General features: G+C 39.7%; 1 protein-coding gene across 3 annotated transcripts; it reads left to right on the top strand.

Annotated features, from left to right (window-relative positions):
* Window positions 1-13968: 13968 nt before the first annotated feature.
* Window positions 13969-26380, top strand: LOC147603937 (putative potassium transporter 12). Of its 3 annotated transcripts, none has more exons than XM_086796456.1 (10): window positions 13969-14776; window positions 15283-15523; window positions 16030-16278; window positions 16648-16698; window positions 16806-17066; window positions 17169-17221; window positions 23871-23985; window positions 24286-24540; window positions 24654-25702; window positions 25960-26380. In XM_086796456.1, exons 1-10 carry the CDS (start codon window positions 14567-14569, stop codon window positions 25990-25992), a joined length of 2517 nt encoding a protein of 838 aa, XP_086652582.1. In that variant the 5' UTR covers window positions 13969-14566; the 3' UTR covers window positions 25993-26380. The 3 variants fall into 3 exon arrangements, with proteins under 3 accessions (XP_086652582.1, XP_086652584.1, XP_086652583.1); XM_086796458.1 differs by having other exon boundaries at window positions 25905-26380; XM_086796457.1 differs by lacking the exon at window positions 25960-26380 and having other exon boundaries at window positions 24654-25888.
* The last annotated feature ends 264 nt before the right edge of the window (window positions 26381-26644 follow it).

The following is a 26644-nucleotide window of genomic DNA, read 5'->3' as shown; positions in this document are numbered from 1 at the left end:
CAAGATCAACCAACAGATCCATATAAAAGAGCCATGGACTCATCCATTGAAGACCAGCAAGGACAATCAACCAGATCCATGCCCAAGTTCAGAAAATAACTCTAACTCTTTGTTCCATTTTCTTCCTCGATGCACGCGTGGGTATCTTCGGCGACCTAGAGCCCGAGCACCGTATGGTCAGCACCCCCTCTAGGCTCCTTCGCAGGTCACCTAGCGCTTCACTCATAGGTCACTTTCTTGGTCCCTCATCCACCACTATACTGGAAGCTCACCATTTAAATCGAACCCGAGGCTGGTGTCAAGACCTCGGCTGACCTTGCTACGCGAGATGTCCTCCATTGACTCTCCGTCAGCTTCTGCAACTTTATCAGTTAGGTCTCAACGACCTCATTCACAAGATGGTCAAAATGCTTTCCCAACATTCTTGACAAAAAACAGTCATTTAAAAACAGGTTTCATAATATACAGTTTCTAACGAACTCTCATCTTTCCACATTGTTCCACATCATTTCTCGTTATTCCACATTCTTCTACATCAATTCATATTGCTTATTCCACATCCAGTCATATGTATTCCCATCGTCTTCATCCATTCTCATCTAATCACATCATATTACATCAATTCATATTGCTTATTCCACATCCAGTCATATGTATTCCCATCGTCTTCATCCATTCTCATCTAATCACATCATATTACATCTCATCACATCTATCCTCTCATCACATCTCATCCATTCACATCTACCCATATCCACATCACATCACATCACATCCATTCACATCACATCTCATCCATTCACATCTACCCATATCCACATCACATCACATCACATCTCATCCATTCACACGTCTACCCTGATTCACATCACATCTCATCACATCTGTTCACATCTCATCACATCCGTTCACATCACATCTCATCCATTCACGTCTCATCACATCATACTCACATCCATTTACATCTCATCATATCATATTCACATCGCATCTCATCTGTTCACATCACATCTCATCTATTCACGTCTCATCACATCATACTCACATCCATTTACATCTCATCATATCATATTCACATCGCATCACATCTATTTAGATATCATCACATCACATTCACATCTCATCGCATTCATTCACATCTCATCACATCCACTCACATCCATCACACCCATTCACATCCATCACATTCATTGCATCCACATCACATCACATACATTCCATCCACATTACATCACGTCCACATCACATCTCATTCATTCCATCCATATTACATCACATCTCTTCACATCCACATCCACATGTATTTATATCACATCACATCCTTTCACATATCATCACATCTCATCCTCATCTCATCACATTCACATCCGCATCCATTTACATCACATCACATCCCATCCACATCTCTTCACATCCACATCCACATCCATTTACATCACATGACATCCCATCCACATCTCTTCACATCCACATCCACATCCATTTACATCACATCACATCCACTCACATCCATTTACATCACATCACATCCCATCCACATCTCTTCACATCCACATCCATTTACATCACATCACATCCCATCCACATCCCATCCACATCTCATCACATCCACTCACATCCATTTACATCACATCACATCCCATCCACATCTCATCACATCCACTCACATCTTATCACATCCACTCACATCCTTTCACATCTACTCACATCCTATCACATCGCATTCACATCGTATTCACATCTATTCATATTTAGTAACATTTTCTACTCTCAATACTGATGAGACTTTTCTAAATTTCTGCCAATTGCTTGGCCTAGTGAAAGGTACTTTTTCTCGACGGATATTTTTATATTCTATCTCAATTTCTCAAGTGAAATATATTTAATATTCTTCTTTTGAGTAAAAGATTCATGGGATTTACAAAAATCAATTTTACCCATAATTCCCAATAATGCTCAAAATTCCACTTTTGATAAATACTCATAATTTGAATTATACTAAAAATTTCTCTTTTTCCATTTAATTTCTTGGATCTCAAATATCATGGAAATTTCTCTTTTTGCATAAAATAAATTTATCAAAAATTCCTCTTTTACCATTTAATTACTTGGATCTCAAATATCATGGAAATTCCTCTTTTTGCATAAAATAAATTTATAAAAAAATCCTCTTTTACAATTTAGTTACTTAGATCTCAGTTATCATGGAAATTTCTCTTTTTGCATAAAATAAATTTATCAAAAATTCCTCTTTTACCATTAATTACTTGAATCTCAATTATCATGGAAATTCCTCTTTTTAAATAAAAATAAATTTATTAAAAATTTACTCTTTTCTTATAATCAATTAATTATGCATAATTACAAAATTATTTCTCATTAATAAGATGAAAATCATTCTTTTTGCATAGGATGTCCAATCCTAGAATATGGTAGGAAGTCCTCTTTTAGCATTATGCATAAAATAAGATATGTATTATTTTCTAAAAATTTTACCATAGCTTCGCTCCTATTACTGATAATTTTTAATTTTTCTAAAAAAGAATAAGACATTGCAATATAATTATGATAGAAGACTTATTCTTAAACTTAAATCCAAATTATGATATTAAATCATAAATTTAGTCATAATCATAAACTTAATTATGATTATTCTACTAGATTATGCTATTTCTATTATTCCTCTTTTCCCAAAATGATAAGATTATCTCTTTCACATTTAGAATCACTTACAGTAGTTTTTAAACTACTTATAAATAATTTAAAGAATTTACCATTATTTTGTTATCATAAAAGCATAAAAATACCATTTTCTTATCCTCTAGCTTTACAAGCTTAGAGTTTGGTTTTGAATTAAGAATTTATCAATGAGAAGCATTCTTTTGCTAAAGAATTAGCCATAGGAATGACTATTCTTTTGGAGAGAGATATACATAAGAAGCATTTTAATTAAGCATAAAGATTAACTTTTTCTTAATTATTCATTACAATTCTTAAGGAAAGCTTGATTTGCATTTAAAATAATTAATTAGAAACTTCTCAAGCTTGAGAGGGGTTGAGAAGTGAAATCATTTGAGAATATTAACAAAAACCATAAAATTCCTTCTTACCTCAAGGTTTGGCTTGCTTCTTTATCTAGAAGTGAAGCCCCCAACCAATCAATTGGTTTAGTAAGTTGAGAAGAAAGCTCCAAGAGTTGTTGAAGAGAGAGAGAGAGAAGCTCCAAGCTCTCCAAAAGTAGAGGATTTTTAAGGGATAATAGAAAATATGATTATTTTAATGTAATACTGGCATGGTATATATAGCTCACACATTCTTTTGCAAAAGACTAAGGATCTATTTATAGGTGAGGGAGGCCACTAACCAAGTCCAACTGGGTTCTAGAATTTTTCCGGTTCAGTTTGACTCAATTTTGACAAGATTTGGACCAGTTTGGCTCCCTTTTTGATTTGGACCAGTTTGGCTCCCTTTTTGATTTGGTTTGATCCAGGAGAGAGGAGAGATAAAAATATCACAATTGTTTTTTAATTAAAAACCCTTCCACATGTGTGAAATAGGCACCTACCTCAAGAGTCCCCCTCTCCTTACCAAGGTGTCAAAAATGCATCATTATTTTAAAATATCTCATTTTTTTAGTAGTATCTAGTTTTTAACTAATAAACCTTGTACTCAGTCAACTCTTCATCTTATGTGAGCATTTACTCATTTTTGGGTATTTTCTTTTATTCTTTTGGATTTATCTCATCCCCACACTTGGATTAATCCAATTGGCCCATTGGAACCTTAATTGGACCATAATCCCAAAATTTCTGAAAATGTAGACCCTTAGGCTAAGGTCCTTTATACACATTTTCAATTAATTCCAAATGCACATTGGAAAGTTCATTTTAAATTTCTATTTCAGGGGAATCCATTTTAGACACTAGGAGGATTTTTATATCCAAAGATATCTTAATTTTGGATTATCTCTCTCTAGACTTTTTCTCTCTCTAGGCCAAAACAGGGTAAAACAAGATCTTTCTTCTATTTTAGAGAGGGGAATAATTACAAGAACAAAAGAGGAGGTTCTTACACCTTTACACATCAAAAGAGGAGGTTCTTACACCTTTACACATCAAAAGCTAGAGGGAGGAATCTTACACTCACCATTTTGACATGGTATCAGAGCCTCGTTTACTCCATTGTGTAGAGTCTACCTAAGTGTCACCTAGCATCTGAGATCAAGCACACCAACATCTACATTAGCTTCAGCCACATGTTGCCTCAGATTTGCGCCACTTGAGATCTGGTCGTTTTGCTCTACATTAGCTCTGCACAAACTACTAAGTCAGTCTTCTGCACTTGGGTTGCAGATTCAGTATCAACCACTTTCATCTGTAGAATTTGCATCAGCTTTTGATCTGTTGATACCACATCATCTTTTGATGTGCTGAAGCCATGTCATCTTTTGATGTGTTGAAGCTACGTCATCATCCGACTTGCTGATGCCACATCATCTTTTGGTTGTTGGGGTTAGCTATCTAAAATAGTTAACTAATCTGCTGTATGAAATAATTATTGGAGCTAGCTATTTGAACTCAGATCTACCAAAGCCAGTTGCCTGAATGAGCTGTCAGAATCAGCTTCCTAAATTGATTGACAGAATCAGCTGTCTACATTAACTATCAAAGTTAGCCATTTAAATTAGTTTCCTGAATGCTTTCTAAATTGAATGACGGAATCAGCTGTCTACATTAACTATCATAGTCAGCCATTTGAGTGAACTTGCTACTAAGACAAGCTATCGACCTGCTCTACTGACAGCCATCGACCTACTAACTGCTGCTGATATTAGTGACTTACTCTGGCACTGCTTGTTGTCACACATCTTTTTGCATTCCAAAGTCACCATTCAGTATTTGGTCGGGTTTACTCATTTGGCCAGGTTTACGACAATCAAAAACACCTTTTGGAGTCAGCTCTAGATGTTGGCATCCAAAGGTGGAATCAGCTGTCTATTATAGTGACTCAATGGCACCCAACTCGAGTAGCCTACACTTGGAGGGATCTGAAAAAATCAATAGTACAAACTATGCAACCTAGAAGCTGAAGATGGAGTCACTATTATTCTTTCAAGATTATTGGGAGATGGTTTCTATGGAGAGACCAACTGATCTAACTGCTGAAGCTCTAACAAAATGGGACAAGAAGGCCATGTTTGCTATCCACATGATAAAGCTAAGTGTAAAGGATGACATCCTCAGCCATTTGAGGGAGGTGCTAATTTTCAACAACCTGAAGAAGAAGGTGTATGAGTGTAAAAGCACTTCAAGGCAAATTGCCTTTAGAGCTGAACTCACAAATGAGACAAGGAAGCCCAATGAGAATGTTACAGACTTCATCAAGTGGGTGAAAGATCTACATCAGTAAAACTGATAGCTATGGGAGATAAGATGTCTGATAAAATGAGCTTTCTACAATAATCAACCATGGGCTGAAGGCAAGTTATGAAGGTCTTATTCAAGGCCTTATCATTCTTAGGGAAAAACCCTCACTAGAAGAAATGGAGCAGATCCTTAGGGACAAGGATAAGCAACCATGAAGAACATCCATGGTAGTAGAGAAACACTTCAACAAGTAACAATGACAAAGCCCTCTTCACAACAAGAGGCAGAGGAAGATTAAATAATCAAAGAGGACAAGGAAGACATAACAACTATCACCCAACAACAACAACAATGATCAAGGTACTTATTCTTCTAATGGTAGGGGTGGCTATTCCTCTAGAGGTAGAGGAAGAGGTAGAACTTCCCATAACTCCATTCAATGTTATTATTATTGTAAAAAATATGGACATTTTGAGAAAGACTACAAGAAAAAGCAAGCTGATCTAAAGGGGAAATCAGACAGCTATGTTGAAGATGGAAGCTCTCAAAGCTTCACAAATGCCAACACTTTTCTCTCTATCGAAGAGATTAAAGAGGCCAATCATTTAGACCATGGAAGCAAGCAGGAACCTATGGTGGATGATAGTGGGGTAATCTCCCACATGACTTCTCATGCTGAATATTTTTCTAAGTTGGATTCTACTCACGATGGTTTGATTTATACTACAAACAACACTCTTAATTCTATCACATGGAAAGGAGAAGTTTCCCTGGAGCTAAACACAGGGGAAAGGAAGCAGCTTGGAGATGTTCTCTTGGTGCCGTCACTCACCAAGAACCTACTCTCAGTAGGAGCTATGGTGGATAAAGGCTTCAAAGTGGAATTTGAAGGTCAGCAATGCATGATTAGAGATCCTCAACACCTACAAGGTTGTCAAAAGAGGTTAAAAACATGGAAAACTCTTCAAGTTGAGTTGATCAGTAGCAAAATTGTCAGCAATGTAGGTTGATAGGTCAGCCTCCTTACCTCCATCGGAATTATGGCATAAAAGGTATGGTCACCTGAATTTCAATAGCATGTATGTGCCGAAATCAAAAGGTATGGTTTTGGACCTAGAGTACCATTTTCTAGAAGCACAAGTAGAGCAAGAGGAGTCCTTGACCTCATTCACATAGATGTTTGTGAGTCAGCCCACACTTCTTCACTTTTTGGTAATACATACTATGTTTCCTTCATAGATGATTACTCTAGATATACTTGGGTTTTCTTCATGAAATCCAAAGTTGAAGTATTTGACATTTTAAAGAATTTCATGTTATGATTCAGAATATGATAGGTAGAAGCATCAAGGTCCTCAGGTCAGACAATGGAGGTGAATACCTCTCAAAAGACTTCCACTTTACATGTCATCATCCATGTGGTAACTCCTTTTCTACTCTTTTGGTCAACACTCACACACCATACAATATTACATGTGGCATTCTTATCTTGCCACAATATCTTGCACCTCTAGGGTGCTTTCCCACACATACACAGCACCTCTCAACACCCCCTTTTAATCGAGGTGTTCCAGAACTCACCCATATCAATGTAGCATTGCACAACCGCAATTGCTACCTCTCAACACTCCCCCTCAATGATACATTGGAGTGTCCATCAAACGAACATGTGTACGCGTGTCTACCATCTTAGACACCTAGTCCATTTTGAGCCGTCGCTCACAGCGGAACCATTGAGTCTGATTTGAACATAGAAGTTTGGGTGGGAACCAACCCATGCACATGCACCTCACACGTGCATCGCTCATGTACACATCACGCGACAACCATTTTGAGCTTCTCGGTGAGCCTGGGACAAGGCAACCCTCATACCAATGGGTGAGAACAAAAAAATACATATCTCGTTTTGAGCTTTTAACTACTCGAGTACGATTACCCATCATCAACTGTGGGTGAGAATCCAATTATAAAACATTTTAACCGAAGTCAGGCAGTGAACCGGCTTATGTGTATGTGAAAAATTCTAAAAATTCTTTTCACAATTTGTCAACAATGCTTTAAAATCATGTGAATGAGGGCTTCCAATAAAAGAAAGGGTGTGTGTGAATCTTCCCTTTAAACTTTGATTAAAGAGTTCTCTATAACCCTAGGTATTGCTCGTGCATTGCTGTCGCCATTCACTACACATGGCTGCAACTACATTGAAGGCGCCCTCTATTGGGGCCTGCTGGGGCCCATTCATTAGTCGTCTTCCTCATTTAGCTCTTATTCCAGATGTGGTCACTATAGCCACTAAGCTTCCCAGATAAGTCTGCCATTCACTGCACATGGCTACAAAACTGCATTGAATGCGCCCTCTATTGGGGACTGGGGCCCTTCATTAGTCGCTCATTTAGCTCTTGTTCCAGATGTGGTCACTATAGCCACTAAGCTTCCCAGATAAGTCTGCCATAGCCAGAGACTTGGCTCGTGCTACTCCAACCTCCTTTGAGCTAGGTGCGCACTCGCTTCGAATGCCGAGCCATGGTAGGTGGCCCTTATCCACCTACCAACCTCGTTCTTCATCTCCCCTGCACAAGTTCCTTACTATTTCAGGTGTTTTATAGTAGCTCTCACTCTCTTCTCATGATGTGGTGATCGTTGTGCGCTTCCTTAGTCTGTCTCTCGCTACTAGGTGCTGCTAGCTCTTTTGTTGGTGTGAACATTGGATGCTTCTTTTGCAACCGCTCTTTGCTGTTGTTCGATATCTTAATGCTGTTCTAAGAAATGGTGGTGGTATGCCACCTCTTCTGTTTGCTTTCTACTATGCCCAAGGTTTATTCACTTGTTCCCTTCACAAGCGGCTCACTGCTTGTTGTTTGCAGACTTCATCGATCACCATGTCTCTTCCTTAGATCTTTTTATCGTTGCTACACTCTGGTCTACCACCTCGTGGATGCGACTGAGCTATTGCATCGCTTGCTAATGCCTACTGCTACAGTGCTGATAATACGCTTGCTCTAATGCCTACTGCTACAGTGCTGATAATACGCTTGCTAATGCCTACTGCTACAGTGCTGATAATACGCTTGCTCTAATCTCTTTTCTTGCTGTTGCTACTGCTAAAGGTGTTCTCTGAGATAACCTCTCTAAGGTCAACATTTGTTGTGTTGAACTTCCTCTCTCTTGTGTGCTCTACACAAGCATCCATTAGCCGTCTTTGCTAGCTCATACTATGATGATGAGCCTGTCATCATTGTTGCATCTTCAGTCTTCCACTCCATATTCTTCTTATGTATTTTTTAGCTTTCAATTGAGCTTCACATGCAACTTCTCATTGCTACAAATATTTGCCTTTTTGAACTCCAAGTAGAGGTTTCTCCATAGCCATCATGCATGCCCTTCTTTGCATGCAACCAAGAGTGCTTTCCATTTTCTTCTCTATTCCAAGAAGCCTCCAAGGTGCAAAACACTTATGTGAAAGTGCTAGTCACTTCCACCACCACTTGCCCACCTTCCATGAGAGATTCCGTGAGCCATGCCCTTACAACAAGCTCTAACATGAGCTGCAAATCAGCCCATTTCAGCTTGCCACCAAGTTGACAAGCTTGCACCTTCAAACTTGCTCTTTGCCAAATGTAAGAGCCGTAGGAATCAAAGTCCTACCACATAGCAACCCTTCATAAATACGAGCATTCTTCCAGGCTCAAACACCAAATTAGAGGTAAACTCACCAAAATACCTTCACAAATCTCCTTGGTAGCTTCTCCTTGATGACACTGAAGACTCCATAGCCTTCATACTTACTGAAATCTCCATTCTCAGCTTCCATGATGATGAGTAGGCTCTCCATGTTGTAAAACTCCCATTTGCAACTCTCTTGGGCAGCTTCTATGCAACTCCTTGTTATTTGCAAATCTCCTCTTAAACTTGAGAATGGGTCCAAATCTCTTTCAAATCCTCACAAATCCAAATTCAAATGATAATATGAGTATGCTTAATTTTTTCATAATAAACTAAAAATAATGCTTACTCAAATAACCACATAACCAAAAAATCTATATATAGATATTCACCATGACGACCAAGAGCCCACCCAAGCTCTGATACCATGTTAAACAATCCTAAAATGGGCTTGATCATGGTGATAGACATAGATTAAGCAACATAATTAAGGTGGATTAAACCACACTAAAAACTCCATAAGAGAGAGAGAGAGAGAGAGAGAGAGAGATAGATAGAGAGAGAGAGAGAGAGAGAGAGAGAGAGAGAGAGATTGCACACTCAACACTCAATTCTATTGCATATCTCAAGTGAGCCATACAATGATATAGGCTTTCTAGATTTATCCCACTTTACATGTCATCATCCATGTGGCAACTCCTTTTCCACTCTTTTAGTCAACACTCACACACCATACAATATTACATTTGGCATTTTTATATTGCCATAATATCTTGCACCTCTAGGGTGCTTTCCCACACATACACACAACCCCGTGATTACATCTCTCAACACACGTGTGAATCAAGACTATCTCCTACCTGTAGCATCACTTTTAACATACTAACATAAAAGAAGAATCCTCATTGGAGGTACCAAATCAAATTTATACAAAACATGGAATAAACCTTATAAGCTCTTTTAGTCTAACATACATAGATTAATAACATCATCCTTTTGCAAATATAAATGCCATGGAATTTTTATTGATATACAAGTAGGATAAAGAGATCATGCTACATTATACTTATGGCTCTCTTTATCCCATTTGTATTCTATATATTTTTTTAATTTGTAGGAGCTTACATGGTTGAGCCTCTCTTTTTATTGTAGGGAGCCTCTCCTTTTCTTAAACTAGAGCATGTAACCAGAATGCAATGAGTTTTACTTGTATTGTCCCACTAGCATTGACTTGTAGTCCTCCGCATAGTGCTACAAAAGTTTTTTGTATGTGTTGCTTTGGGATCCCATATAGCTCCTTAAGTAGTATTGGTCCCAACATTCAAACCACATCAATTCAATAACCTAATGTTATTAATAATTTGTTGATTATAGGCATGGAGTATGCTTATTCTAAATTAATGTGCTATTAGCTCTAGATTTATTACATTTGGCGTATGCTCTAAATTAATGTGCTACTAGCTCTAGGTTTATTACATTTGGCGTATGCATCATCATGTAACATCTCATAACCAGACATTTATTATCCATCACAAAAAGGATACAAATCATTTACACTTTTCTTGATGTGATTTTTTTATTTTTTATTTTTGGAGAGGAAGTAATTATTTATATCATTGAAAGAAAAGGATTATAGTCACACATACAAAGTGTGGTATTGGAATAAAGAGGCACATTGTGCTTTGAAGTTGACCTTTTTGTACTAATATTTTGTTGAAATGTCATAGTCTTGATAAACACAAAGTTTGTGTAGTTGTAAATAGACATTTATAGCTTGTCATTGTTGCTATCTTTTGTTCACTCCTTCCTCCCAAAAACTATATTCATGAATAAATTTTATGAGGCAATCAATTTTCCATAATATTTTTTTTTATTTTTAAAAGATTCTCTAAATAAGGATTGACCTCAATAACTCATTTTATGACTTATCTTTATTAACTAGGTTCAACCAATTGCCATTTGTTATTCTCTTATTTATAAGAACATCAAGTTAGCTAAGGATGCCATAATTGCACGTATATGTATGTTGCATGCATGCATGCACACACACACACACACACAGAGGCATGCATGTATACATATCCAAAAACTCACTTTTGTTAAAAGCCCTGGCTTGTCATTATTGCTATCTTTTGTTCACTCATTCCTCCCAACGATATTTATGGATAAATTTACATGCAAGCATGCATGCACATGCGTGCGTGCGTGCGTGCGTGTACACACACACACACACACACACACACACACACACACACATGCATGAACACATACCTAAAAACTCACTTTTGTTATAGTACACCTAATAGACCCTTGGTATTATTTGTATTTTTTCTTACATATAACGAGAGTATCAATCACAAGACCATCAAGATTTTACCATCTATGTGCAAAGTAAGACTATCATCTCACAAGGCTAGAACATATGTGCAAGGAACATACATTTTTGCAATACATAACTGGACATGAATAACGACCAAGGGGTGCTTATAAAGGTTGAATTTTATCCAAACCACTCTTCTATTTTACTTAGTAAACTATGATCCTAATAAAAAAACTTTACCTTAGTAAACTATGGCCCTAATAAAAAACTTTTAGCCTTTCTATCACTAGTTAATCTACCCTTGTAGTTGCATGGATCTAATATAATAAGTAGGAAGTAGTAACCATTATGAGATAAATGTCATAATAAGAAAATAAATCCTTTAGTTGTAGTTATTACTTTTTCCTTCCAAATGGATGTTAATTTGTGCTTGAAGTAGGTAGTAATAGTGGGGTGAGAATATGTCCAAAGAAGTACAAGGGCAAGGGCAAAAAGTTTGTTTATCTTAAAGCATTTTTCAAACCATTAAACTATTTTTACTCTCTCTCTCTCTCTCTCTCACACACACACACACACACACACACACACACACATTTAGATGGGGGTGGATGAGTCTATATCTTTTTTCAAACCATTAAACTATTTTTACTCTCTCTCTCTCTCTCTCTCTCTCTCTCTCTCTCTCACACACACACACACACACACACACACACACACACACACACACACACACACACACACACATTTGGATGGGGGTGGATGAGTCTATATCTTTTATCACTTAAAAAATTAAGAATTGTGAAAAAGTATAGGATTTTGGTTCAATTTTATTGTTCAATTACTAATTAATGCTTGTTTGTTGGTTCGATTTGATGAGAAACCATTGAATATATAATTCTTTATAGAAACTAAGGTCTAAACCTAACGAAAAAAATACTAAGGTAAGAACCTTAGTAAAACAGTGTGATTTTTTTTTTAGTGAATAGGTATGCGATTTTTTTTAAAAAGTGAATAGGTATGCGAAAAAGAACCTCATTATTGCACTATGGAATTTATGCCCTTTGAAGGATATTACAACCTTGAAATTAACCTCTTAAAAAGATTTCCTTTATGATGTTATCTAATAATATAAAGAGAGCCCCAAAAAGAACCTTTCTTTTTAATGAACATTATTACACTATGGACTTTATGCCCTTTGAAGCATATTAAAACCTTGAAATTTGATCTCAAGTAGATTTTTTTCCTGGTACATTTCCCAGAAGACTAAGTTTTGGTCGTCTGGTAATAGTGGAGGTTCTTTTCACAGATTTATAATGACTTGAAGGTATTTATCACTAGAATCACCCAAAATATTTAAATAGTGGAGGTATTTTTTCATAGATTTATAATGACTTGAAGGTATTTATAACTAGAATCACCCAAAATCTTTAAATAGGGGCCGTAAGTGCGTGAAAAATGACTTGAAGGTATTTATAACTAGAATCACCTATTTATAACTAGAATCACCCAAAATCTTTAAATAGGGGCCCTAAGTGCGTGAAAAATGACAAATCATTATATTTGTTCAGGAGGATTTATAGAAAGACCATAGTATGTATGATTTTTTATACCATGTAAACTTTCTCGTTTATTACTTTTATTTCCCAACCCTCGCTTTGATGATAACAACCATCTTCTGCCCCATTGATGGAAATAGTAGAGAATCCACCTTCACTCACGAATCTATCTCTCGCTTTCTCTAATTGTAGAGCGCATTTTTGATACGAAGGACTGTGGAAGGTATGAGTTTATTGACTATGGCAATAAAGTCCAAAGAAAGGTTGGCCATGGGCATGTGATCCATCAAGATTTGGAAAGCAACAATGATAAGTGGTGGGAACAGTGGTAGTCATGGGGGTACCAAAATTGGTATTGATCAAACGGTGCAGTGGCCTGTCCGAGAGGATGGAGAAGCTAGATGGCAAGAGGCACTCTGGGTCCCCCCCATTCAGAACAGTGCTCATTGCTGCTATGTCTACAGGGGTGTAAACCACTACGTAAGATGTCTCCTCTACACAACACTCTTGTAGTATGAGCATGTTAGGCTCAGTAGAGCTCATAGCTTGCTCAAATATATATATTCACAAGCTAGAATATATTCCTTTGTACGAAAAGAGGAATAATGATATTGTAATCACATGAAAATGTACTCTTTTAATATGTCTCTCTCAATTTTGAATTGATGGGAAATATGTATGGTTTTATTTTTGTCTTCCTCTTTCTAAATTGTGAGAGATAATTTTCTGATGCATTAGAGCAATATGGTCTTAGCCTAACCCATGTTTGAAGATATTTAAGTATTTTTAACAAATTTGTAATAATTGGAAGATATTTATAACTAAAACCACCCCAAAATTTGAAGATATTTATGTCTAAAACCACCCAAAATTTGAAGATATTTATATCCAAAACCAGCCCAAAAGCTTAAAATTCTCAAAACTGAGCAAGCAATTTGAGCTGTGCAAAATGCAATGGATTGTCTCTATCTGGATGTCGGTCCTTGCCTCAGGCGTCTCTCTCTCTCTCTCTCTCTCTCACCTTTTTTACTATTTTCTGGTGGATCCGTAGACATTTAATACAATCTTTCTTTTTTTTTTTTTTCTGGATGCCCAGGCCCCAGATCTCAAAGCAGAGCGTGTAAAAAAGCTTTTCCTTTCTCATTCGCTACTGTTAGGGAAGTGGGCGCTCCTCTTTTGATCAGAGGTTCTGATCTCGAAAATGCTTTCAGAAATTAATGAAGATGGGCGATGCATTTTTGCCCCCTTTTGGCTCCGTTGGTTATGTAGAGAGATCATCCTGAGCTCCGCCGCTGTGACGGGCTTGCTCAAAGATCAGATCTCTCCAGCTTGTGAAGCAGAAATTGCAAAGACTGAAAGCTTTGGCAACGTATGAGGGCAATTGAACGGCCATTTCACGGGTGAGTTAAGATATATTTTAATTCGCCCACATCAAGGATTTGCCCAAAATCGGAAAGCTTCAAAGGTTTGGAAGCCAAGAAGGCGCAAATCAGGGTTACCGGGCGGTGAATCGGATCAAAAAGCTTTGTCATACTTGCTGAATTGGGCAAGATTTGCAGAATTTCGGCCGTATGGCGCATCAGTCAGAAGGGGAGCGTCAGCTTCACATTGATTCATCCAATTAGGAGAGGCTTTGTTTGGTAACGCACATAGGATCATCTATGGAGAGGACCTCATCAAACCCTGCGTTTGACGAGAGTGACAACGGGTCTGGTGATGATCGCCACTCCTCCACTGCAAGCGATGGTGTCCGGCTGTTTTTTGAGGGAGGGGAATTCAGTCAAAGACTCAAAAGGGCTGTGCCCCGTGTGGACTCCCTTGATGTGGAAGCCATGCAAGTCTCAGGCCTCTCTCATACCCCTGCTGCTAAGGTCACTACCATTTCCTCCTCCTTTTTCCCTGTTTTTTTAAAATACATTTTCTCCTTTCTTTCTTTCTGCCCTTAATCAGTGCATTTTTCAAATAATTTCATCGCCGTTTCGTATTTTCTGATATTTTTTGGTTTATTCTGCCATCCCCTCTTTTTTCTTAAATATTTTCATTGCCATTTCCCTTCTTTTCATGTTATTTTTACATTTCCTCTCGCCATCTCTTTTTCTCTGCCCTAGTTAAATACTTGAAAAAATTACTGCTGTTTCCTATTATTATTATTTTCCCTCACATGGATATGTGACAATAATTTATCCATTTCAGAACATCTATCTTATTTATCCATGTTAGTGTTATGGAAAGAATAGCAGAAGTCGCATGATACAAGTACATCTAGAGGTTCTATTCTCAAGATGGAGGCGTCATAAAGGTTTTGGTCATGTCCGCTTCTTTTCTTGCATGTCTATGGGTTTCAGATGAATAATCAGAACATAATTTGTGATTGCAGGACCTGACATTGGCCGTTACATTGCAATTGGCATTTCAGACAATAGGGGTGGTTTATAGTGGCTTGGGGACTAGCCCTCTCTATGTTTATGCGAGTGCATTTAGCGAGATCGATATTGGTGGGACCGTGGATATCTTGGGGGCGCTTTCGATTATTATCTACACACTTACTCTCATTCCTCTCATAAAATACGTCTTCGTTGTTCTCCGTGCCAAAAGCAACGGGGAGGGTGACTTCAAAGGTCACTGGCTGGAGGACTTCTTCTTGAGCTGTCTCATTATTTGTTTTTGGATCATAGCTTAGTAAGTTTCACGATGGGAATAAGTTAGAATCATAAGGGTGTGGGCCTTGCAACTCCTCATTTTAGATTTGTAAGCATAAATTGGAGGTGTCCATATGTATGTATGCACGCATGCACGCACGCACACACACATATACATACATACATACATATGTATACATATACATATACATACATACATACATCATGTATGTATGTATTACAGACATACATACATATGTATATATGTATGTATGTATATTTATGCACATACACATAGATAGATTGACTGACGATCAAGGGAGCGAGGGATGGAGGAAGGGAGAGAGATGCATGCATGCGCTATGTTTGGGACACATTAGTTTCGTTTTCCTAATTATCAAAGATTTAAGATAGAGATCACTACTGAGGGTGTAAGTGGAAAAATTCCAGATTTGTATCTGAGATATTAAGGCTTGAACTTGCAGGTGGCACATTTTCCTTGTATTCTTTGATTTGCCGATATGCGAAGGCAAGTCTGATACCAAATAGGCAACAGGCAGATGAAGAACTTTCAAATTTTAAAATCGAACTGCCCACAAAGGGCCTGGAGAGAGCTATGTCAATCAAAGTAAAATTAGAGAAAAATGCTGTTTGGAAAACTTTGCTGCTTGTTATTGCTCTCTTAGGAGTGAGCTTAGTGATCAGCGACGGCATACTTACGCCTTGCATTTCAGGTAGGTCTCATAAACATTGTGTCCCTCCCACACCACTCCTCCACATGTGCATATTGTGATGCATTACTGTATGCCGCAACTGTTGTGGCATCAGTAGTCATGATCTTGGACTGTCTAACAAGGAGGCAGGAGCAATAGCAGTGGGAATTACAGGGGGGCACAGCATCATAGGAGGCAGAAGCATGGATGTCTGCGAGGGGTCCTGCAGGTCAAGAGAGTCCCTACTGGGGTGCAAGCACCTGTTACGGGATCGCCCCCCTCCTTCCCCTTCTCAAGGGCTGTTCTGACGTGTTCCTACTTGTTTACTTTCTTGAAAAGTCTATGTTTCCGTAAAAGTTTTTGAGAGTTTTATCTGCTTCTTGTTGGCAGTGATGTCTGCAGTAAGTGGGCTCAGAGTGGCAATACCTTCCCTCTCTCAAGGTCAGCTCTTTTCTGTGCTGTAAATCGTGCCGTATCCCTACGTGTCCAGTTTTTGTTATCATTCTATTATTATTGAATCCTCTTATGCTTGGTTTTGTATGCTGCAGATATACTGGTGGTGATTGCAATACTTCTTCTTATTTTTCTTTTCAGTCTGCAAAGGTTTGGCACAGGGAAGGTTAAACTTTTTTTTGCACCAGTACTGTGTGTATGGTTTGCAGCAATAGCAGTGATTGGGATTTGCAACATCATTAAGTATGACCTGGGTGTTTTCCAAGCATTCAACCCTGCATATATATACTACTTCTTTTCAAGGAACAAGGTGAAGGCATGGTACATTCTTGGAGGTCTTGTACTGTGTATTACAGGTGATACTTTTGTCATAGTGTCATGTCGACTTCAGCAATTTTCTCTTCTTGGAAGATAATACCTATTTTTTTTTTCAAAATGCGTGTTATTATATTATGCAGGAGGGGAGGCTATGTTTGCAGATTTAGGAAATTTTTCCATAAGGTCGATTCAGGTGATTGCTAACTTTGAAGTTTGAAGTGCATAAACTAGGCAATTAGTATAGTGAAGGTTTAAGCACCATGCTGATTATCATATAGTCTAATCATATTCTATTGTTCTTAATAGCCTCCTACAATTTGTTACAATAATCTACCATCCCCCCATCTGCAGCTTGCTGCCTCTTTTCTTTGCCATCAGACTCCTTCCTTTGCGTTGCTCGACCACTGGTCCTTGGTGCTTGCAGCAGTCTTTACACCTACACACAGCCGCTGCTCTTGGGCTTTCTTCTCCCCTGTTGCATTTCCATCAACAGCAGCCTGCTCAAGTTGTCAGCATTAGGTGAATGGTGGTAGTAGTGGGTGCCTGTCAGGTACCGGAGGGCAGCATCCACCAAGGGGTGGACTGTGAACCAGACAAAAGAGGGGGAGGGGTTTGGACAAAAGTGGCTGGTGGGCCGGTGGCTGAACGAAAGAGGCAGGCAGTGTAGTGTGAACATTGAGCCAGCTGGCCAGGTGGCAGACTGACCAACAGGGGATTTTTTGGCGGCCTATAGAAAATGCATTTTTTTCTTGATTGCAACGATCAGCATTCCAGCCTTCAGGAGTCTGGATTTCTCTACCCGTGATGCATCTTTGTCACCGGCAGCAGGCTCAAGGCTTTATCGTCAGGGAGTGGCCAGGTACAGGAAATGCCGCCACAGCTGTGCACAGCTGTGCAGGTCTACATGGGGGCGTGCTAGACAAAGTCTGTGGAGGCTTGATAAAAGATGTGGTTTGTTGGCAAAAGAGATGGTTGGTTAAGCAGTGTGATCATGCTGACCAGACCAGCAGCTGCCCGACCTAGTGGGACAAGCAGTTAGGGCAGTTGGTTTAGACCAGGTTAGAGAGCACTTGTTATTCACCCAATGAACTATCAAATTTTGCAAACACTTAAGGGTAGTCAGGGAACCTTACCACTTGGCTGCTTGATAACCTCCATGATGGCGGAAGCTAGCTCACCTCACTCTGTCAAAGGCCAATGAATTAGTAGTTTGCATATGAATGCATTATGAGATATAAAATTGGATAGTCACCTATGTGATCTCTTGTATTCTGTAAACCACTCCCTCCCATGGAGAACACCGTGTATATGGCTAGAGTGGTCAAATCTTACCTTGCTAGAGTACATGCTATGTGCATGGCCAGAGCAAATCCTATGGGACCCGCTGGAAAGTCAACGGTCCAAAGGCAATCTCTATGGGCCACTTCAGGGATCCCTTCATAATCACGCCATTCTCTAGATATGTATATGGCCAGAGAAATCCCACGGGTCCTGCCCGGAAAGTCATGTTCTAGTAGATATCCATCATGGGCCTGCCCAGAGGCTAGACACATACCTGTAGGATTTATCAAGATGATCGATAAATTAGGGGTTTGTGATAGTGGAATGAGGCTTGAGTGGGGGCTTAAAGAGGCTATAAAGGTTTATACCATTAGGGTTATAAATCTTAATAAAACGGTTATAAAGCTATATCGAGGAGAGATGCAATGTAGGATGGTTAGCGAACGCAGCCAAGGTGTTGTGATGCTAATGGTGCTCTGCTGTGTGGGTTTTGATGGGTGGGCAAGCATAATAGAAGCTTTAGTGGTAAGCATAATAGAAACCTGTTATAAGGCAGAATCAAAACTGAAGCAAGCTAGAAGAGAATATGTGAACTTGTAATGGGAAGAAATCCATGGGCAGAACGTGACGAGAAGCTTTGGGTTCACCAGTATTAAAGCCATGAGGAGAACTAAGAGGGCTTCTGCATTAATTTCCACCCTACCATGCATTTGTGTGTCCATGTGTGTCCTCATGTTTCCGCCTTGCTCTTTCTCGGCTGCCCTCCAGATGATGCAAGGTGGCTCATCATCCCATGTGCAGTTGGTTTTCACAGAGACTTCTCAATGCCCCCCTGGCTGGCCCCTTCATATTTGGGCTGGCCGATACAATAGTCCTAGGGCACTCGCACTCAACCCATACAAAGGACCCGAAATGAGTGTGGAGTATCTCATTTGTTCAAAGATTTCCCACTCAAGGCACCTATTGTACTTACAAGTTATCTAACCCCCTCCACTAGCCTTATCTTGCTAAGTGTGAGCAATGGCGTGATTCAAATGGTTCCAATCAATGTAACAACAAGGTTGCAAGCGAATAATAAGGGAAATGAAGGAAAATTAATGAAAGCTGGTGCTCAACCCAATAACAAAAACAAAGAAACCTCTACCCCCATAACCAAACCCAAAACCCTAAGGAATGCTCAAAAGCGCGCAGCTAGAACCTTAGGTGAAGGACAGGAAAAGGTCTGAATTCAAAATGGCTTAGAAGACTCTGATGCTGCCTCTCTAGCTTCTCAAGAAAAAGCCAAAGTGTTTCCTGATCAGAGAACATCCCCAAACAAGCTCAAAGGAAAACTTGATTATCCTCCAGTCCCTAATGTAGATATGTCCCTAGGGGAGTCCCATCGTTACAGGGTATTCAACATCGTTATTGTGTATGGATTGAACCATGCTTTAAAGCAGAGCGATTACTAGAATGAGATATGTTCTGTTGGCATTCTGAGGTGGCGCGTTTACCTGTAGAGGAGCATTGAGAATCCATGTGGTTGTTTGCTCAGGTAGACGCATGCAGTGTTGTCGGGATTGTTGTACTTTTTAATGGTGGGCAATGGGCCATAAGTGATTTCTAAGAAAAATTTAGGGAAGGATTTGTATGCATCAAATTATACATCTGAGCAACTCTTATGGATCTATTAGGGTTGCACTAATGGAATTATGATTCTTAGCACTACTTTGAAACACAAAATTAACCTAATCTATTGTACATTACTCAACCGAAAAGCTGAAATATTTACAAAGAAACCTACTAGATATGCTCAAAACTAAACTGCATACTAAGCTAACTATGAAAAGAGCAGGAAACTTCTATGTAGATCTTTCCCCATTGCTCAAGAAACTTCTATGTAGATCTTTCCCCATTGCTGAAATCTTCTGCAATAGAAAGCCCCGACCCATTTATGCTAATTGCTCTTGCACAAGGTGAATCTACTACTCTTCATGACTTGATCTTCTCTTCCTTTGCTGATTGCTCCAAAAGATTTCTTGTAGATGCTTTGAATGGGGAGAGAGGGGTCCTATTTATAGAAATTCAGTTGGCTATCTTTGTCTTTTTATAGATTAGGGCTCCCAGCTCCCAACATGGGCTGCTTCTTCTTCTAAATCCTAACTCTAACTAGTAGCCTAGCATGACACATGCATCCAATTATTGAGGATGATGCATGTGATATCCCTCCAGATTAGCTTGGAATAATGGGAACGTTGTTTATCCTTGATGCTCCACTGAGATCTAGATGAGAATTAACTAGAATCGGTGCTGTTGCAACAAGTGTGAGATCCCAATCAAGATCTTGTGAGTGGATTTGGGGGTTCTTCTATATTGCAGACTGTAATTTTTGACCTGCCATGACCTACCATGATATTGTCCATCAAAATTGTCTGGTGTGTGTTTAGACAAAGGCTCCACACACGTCCCTAAAACAGGCACCGTCTGAGTTTTGTCCGACTCATCCTCTTGCGTTAGCTTCTCCTCTATGCACTCAATTGTTGAAATTCCTTCCTCAACCATCATGAAGAGTATTTCTTGTAGACATCAGTGATTACTGAAGGCTGTCCTTCTGACACGTGATCTGGAACTTCTGATATTGCTAGGGTGATAACAACTCTCATCCACCACTGTGGTAAACTTGAGGACTTTGGTTTACTGGATCTCATTTGTGGGTGTTGCTGCCAATTCTCGATCTCTTTTGTGGGTGTTGCTGCCAACTCTGAACAGATGCTGATTTTTCAAAATGGTACCTTCTCTTGTTCAATCACCGCTGCAACTACCTGAAAACTTTGCTACCTTCTTGAAAATCTTGGTTGATGGAGAAACTCCGCCTATCTTGTTGCTAGATCATATTCTTGTAACCCCTTCCTTAGCAATGATTGTTTTCCCTTAGGTGCTAAAGTGAATAGAGTAGAAGCTGGAAAAGCAACAAAAGTTATGCAATAGCCAAGTGTTTTCGCCTAGCATGACACTCTGAGATTTATAGTAGTGACCATGTGAACTATGGACACTGGGGCACTTGTTACCCTCACATTGAAGGGTTTATCCTCTGGCATGTGAACACACCCTTTCAGAGTGTGTCAAGTTACTTATTAAGTCACTCACGCACTCTTATCTCATTATTGTGTGCATTGTGTTGTTTCACTCTCTCCTTCTACAAGTTGACTGTGCTTTGTGTGCTTCATTGCTAACCCTAAACCTAACAGTGGTATCAAAGCACTGGATGCCACTCTTGGGCAACTGCTTTTGCCCACCATTCTGTCATTTTAGGGTTTTTGTCCATTTTAGGTTTTTTTTTGCACAGATTCAACATATTAGGGTTTCAATACAGCTACTATAGTACCCATACTGTTGAAAATAGCAAGTGATGTTGGGTGAATGTTAGGAGCAAGGGGAGTGTTATGTGATCCTCAAATGAAGCAACAAATATACTAGTCATAGGACTAAGGTTTAAAGGCCCACAAGAGGTTCAAATGTGAAGGAGAATGTGGAATGTCCAGCCCAAAGGGTGTCCAAAAGAAGGCGCCTAGAATTAGGTGAGAAGAGACCCCAAGTGGGTGCTCACTTCAACGGAAGATCTAGGCACGATTAGGGGATGGCTTAATCAAGTTTATGAGTCACAATTAGTGGCTAATGGAGATGTACTCAAGCCTATATAAAGGCCTCTATCTAATGGAAACACATATGAGCTTTTTTGCTAAATCTCTTATCTTGTCATTATGCCATAGTTTTGTCATTAGCCCTAATCTCTTTTCTTGCATTCTCATTATGCTAAAATATTGATGTTAATCCATTTCTACACCCTAATTCTCATTATGTTAATCCATTTCTACACCCTAATCTTGTCTTGGCATTCAACTTGGTATCAGAGCCAACCATCATCCTTTGATCATCTATACATCCTAGGACAACTTTAGTTAGCTAAACCATTAGCATACTAATTAGACACTAATCCAATTTTTTCCCTCTTTTCCCAAGCTCTCAAATCATAAAAAATCAGAGTATTTGGGTACCTATCATTACCATACATATGCCTGTGCCAGACTCGCACATGACCTTATTGGACCTTATTCCTAAATGGCGCTTGGCGAAACGTTTCATACGTTTCTTTCATGCCACCTGGGAAAATCAACGAAACCATCGTTTTTTATCCAAAGGCCATTTTTCGAAAAAACGCCTACATGCACCTGCGAAACAGTTTGAAGGAGCTCCTGCCTTGCACAAATCAGCCCCTACCAGCTTCGTCCGCACTTCCCGGGTTCCATGCTTGCCATCTCTTGGGTTGGTTGTGCTGATTTGTGCCTTGATGAGTGCGGCAGTTGAGGCAGCATCGTTCTCTTCTGAGAGTGACGTTGAGTCTGCTGAGGAGGCTACCGATGAGGACATTGAGGATGTTGAGGATTGAGTGCCCAGACTCCAGATTGAGGACTCTAGTCTTTGGGGCTATCAAGCTCCTCTAGCTTATTGTTTGTCATGCATGATTGCATCTATCAACATGCGTTACTTTGTGTATTTCAGACTTCAGTTTACTTTTTTTTTTTGTATCAGCTCAGGATTCAGACTTTTTGTGATCACTTTGAGTGCCATTATTGAGTAGTTGCCATTATTGATGATGGAATCTAGATCTTGATTCTTGATGTTGCTAGTCTATTTATGCCAATTGGTCAATGACTCCGTTGGGTGCCCACTGTAACTGGGTCACCTAGATTCTTTAGTTTTAGCTTGTAAATATGTTTTAATGTGTAAATGATGCATGTTTAATATTGTTTTGTTGGGAATGCAACACATTTTTTAACATATTATAAACTCGTATATAAAATTTGGGGCCTGTACACCCCCCCCTCTTTTTGTATGCCTTTTTGTATGAAGCGTTTGGGAAATGAAAGAAATGTTTATGAAACACGTTTCATGAAACGCATGGCAACTATGTTGTTGATGTAGCATGGCCAGGTGGCACCCTAGTACAGGAGGCGTGCGTGACATGAATACATGAGTGGCTGTATACTGCGGCAATGATCTGGCTGTGTACTGCAACAATGATCTGGTGGATGGATCATGACAGGCTCTTGCACAAAATGATTTCCCATGCTGTATTAAGAGCCTTCTGAGCCGATCACTGGGGCTACCAACAATCGCACTTGTAGCTCAAGGTCTCTCTGATATTGTTGACTAGCATATGGTGCGCATGCTGCACTTTACACGTTGGTAGTTGGTGGGCAGTGTCTTACTTGGAGGAGAGTTGAGGCTGTGTGAAATTTTGGCATGCAGTAGGTGGCCAGCCAATGGGTTGTATAGCAACTCCATTGCTGGAGCATGCTAAGGTTCATTTTTGCTGAAGATTCAATTTGAACATGGCTTTTCTGACCTAACTGACTTACTTCTGGTATAAGTAGCAATGTGGTTTAGGCTGTTTATGACTATGTCAGTGATTTGATGTTTGGAAGGACCTGCTTTGTTTGTGTCAGTATTCTTCATGCTTTTGGGCCACTTATACAGGTTAAATTGATGTTGACATGGTTACCTTTCCAATTGGAATTCAGATTGCGTTTGCTGCAATAGTTTATCCCTGCCTTTTGCTGGCATACATGGGCCAAGCTGCATACCTGGTGAAAAATCCTTGGGGTGTGAGCGATGTATTTTACAACTCCATTCCAGGCAAGCTTGCTATTGGGACTTTATCTGCATAAAAGTGAGATTTGTATTACTTGGAACAAAACAATGCTATTGGCGTGGTGCTAGATGTTTTCTTTGAAGTTGAGGCTGGGTTCTGAACAGTCTCTGCCCGTCAGCAGGCCCCCATATCGGCAGCCTGTCCAGGATGGACGGGCAATCTTGCTCATCCAGCTGGCTGCCCCTTCCTCCCTCACTGGCGGGAATTGTTCTGTACCCAGCCCGAGTTTGCTTCTTTTCAGGAAAAATGTGGGCCTTGAACAACGTTTCTGCTTTTCTTTGCAGGGGCCTTGTTTTGGCCTATGTTTGTAATTGCAATTTTGGCGGCAATGATTGCCAGCCGATCGATGATTTTGGCAACGTTCTCTGTGATAAAAATGGCTATGGCATTGGACTGTTTTCCAAGAGTCAAGATGATCCACACGTCGAAGCAGTTTATGGGGCAAATCTATATTCCCGTCATCAACTGGTTTTTGATGATCATGTGCGTGCTCATAACAGTCGGTTTCAGAACCACACATCTGATCGGGCATGCTTATGGTAAGCAAAACACACTTCATAAGGCCTCCATGTTTAGATCTCTTCCAATGTGTGATGTTTCTTGGTTTGGAAGTACACTTTAATGGTTAACAGCACTTGGGTGCTCCTCTCAGGTGTTACGGTCTTAGGTGACATGCTTGTCATGACTGGCTTTGTCACCTTGATCATGGTCATGATTTGGCACACTCCATTGCTCTTAGCTCTTGCATTCGTGTTTGTTATCGGAGGTGTGGAATTGATGTACTTGTCAGCAGTCCTACTGAAAGTGCATCGAGCTGGTTGGGTACCACTTGTGCTAGCTATAGCCCTCCTCATTATCATGTATATTTGGCACTATGGTACTCGAATGAAGTATCAGAGTGAGGTCGAACAAAGAATCTCAATGGATTATATGCTGGATTTGGGCGCCAATCTTGGAACAGTGAGAGTTCCGGGCGTTGGCCTGCTTTATAATGAGCTTGTCCAGGGAGTTCCAGCCATCTTTGGCTACTTCATCAAAAGCCTTCCCGCCACACATTCTACCATAGTCTTTGTGTGCATTAAGTATGTACATGTTCCTGTTGTGCCACAGTCTCAGAGGTTTCTCTTTCGACGGGTTTGCCCTCGTGATTATCATCTTTTCCGCTGTGTTGCAAGGTATGGCTACAAAGATGTGCGCAAAGAGGACCACAACATTTTTGAGCAGTTGCTTCTACAAAGCCTTGAAACATTCATACAAAAAGAGGCACAAGAGTATGCATTGGAATTTGAAAGCTTTGGGATGGAATCTGATGATAGTGACAGAGACTTTTCGCCACGAAGTGGCAAAACGTCAGCCACCACAGACCAACTTACTGCACCCTTGCTATCTACAAGCACAGCTCAAAAGACTGATCCTACGATTGAGTACCCAAGTGAAAGCTCGGGGTCTGATGGGCCAAATGTCATGTTTGGGGCACCTGGCCCCATTGTCCTTGATGATATGGCTGCGATGGAGCTTTCTGTTTTGAGAGATGCAAAAGAATCTGGTGTGGTGTATCTTCTTGGCAATGCCGATGTCAGGGCAAAGAAGGATTCTTGGTTTTTTAAGAAGCTTGTCATCAATTATTTCTATGCCTTCTTATCAAGAAACTGTAGGGCTACCACGGAATCACTGAGTGTTCCCCATACTCGTCTCATGCAGGTAGGCATGACTTACATGGTTTGAAATATATGTTTTACATCACACCTTCGTGCATGTTAAACCTTTAAGGTGTGCTTCCAAGGGAATGCCGCTCTCTTTCTCATTTAATCCTTGAGAAAATGCCACAGGTTTTCAGAGTCAAAGGTCCTAAGTCAAGCAGTAACTAATCTTCTTTTTGTTGCTTCATTTCTTTTCTTTGAAGATGAATTATTAGAGTGTTCACAAATAATGGCCGCATTGTTTACTGGAGCGTTCAGGTAATGGCTACCAATTATCTTACTAAATATTGAAAGAGTAAATGCAACAACTGAATGAAGTTGGGTTTCAAGGAGATTGTGGAGCACTGAGCTTTGAAGGTTTGCTTAAAAGCCAACAGTCCCCCCTCGCCTTTGTTTTAGCAATTATTATAAGAGTATTAAGCTCAGCCTTGTTATGGCCTCGTGCACAGTGTTCAAACAACACAATATGATGCATCAAACACAAATTGTGATAAACTTGAGAATTTGGTCATGGGTGTCATTATTTTCCCGCTTCAATTTCAAACATTGTGTTTGGGAAAATGCCCTTATAATAGGATTTTTCCCAATCTATGATTAGGCTTGTCCATGAGATGTGTGGAGCCTCTCTCTATTAATTTTCAACGTCTCCTATCAGTGCATTGAATTTTGTTTGAGCTCATTTACCACCAGATGAAAAATAATATAAAGGGAGAACTGAAAGCTTTGAGAAGTTAAAAAGAAGTTAGTACTACATTGACTCATGTGAATTACTCGCACTAGCTTGTCTGTAAATGTGCATCACAGTATAGGAACTTATGTTCTACAAAAATATGTATCCAAATATTGGAGGCCTGGGGGGAGGGGGGTGTGAGAATGCCCTTGATGGCCTCTTTGCAACGGGCCTTGCCATGTATGCCATATAGCAGGGGTGTGTGTAAGAATG

The sequence above is a fragment of the Cibotium barometz genome, chromosome 63 (genome assembly GCF_041138505.1).
Source record: "Cibotium barometz isolate CiBa-2024 chromosome 63, ASM4113850v1, whole genome shotgun sequence".
In the NCBI taxonomy this organism is placed as follows: domain Eukaryota; kingdom Viridiplantae; phylum Streptophyta; class Polypodiopsida; order Cyatheales; family Cibotiaceae; genus Cibotium; species Cibotium barometz.
The sequence above is the reverse complement of the archived record's forward strand: the minus strand, read 5'-3'. Positions and strand labels throughout refer to the sequence as shown.

Excerpts from the sequence above, each read along its gene's own strand:
- LOC147603937 (XM_086796456.1), top strand. The coding sequence starts at position 14,567 with ATGGAGAGGACCTCATCAAACCCTGCGTTTGACGAGAGTGACAACGGG. Across the intron at positions 15,524-16,029 it reads CGGGGAGGGTGACTTCAAAG|GTGGCACATTTTCCTTGTAT; the intron begins GTCACTGGCTGG and ends TTGAACTTGCAG. Across the intron at positions 23,986-24,285 it reads ATTTTACAACTCCATTCCAG|GGGCCTTGTTTTGGCCTATG; the intron begins GCAAGCTTGCTA and ends TTTTCTTTGCAG.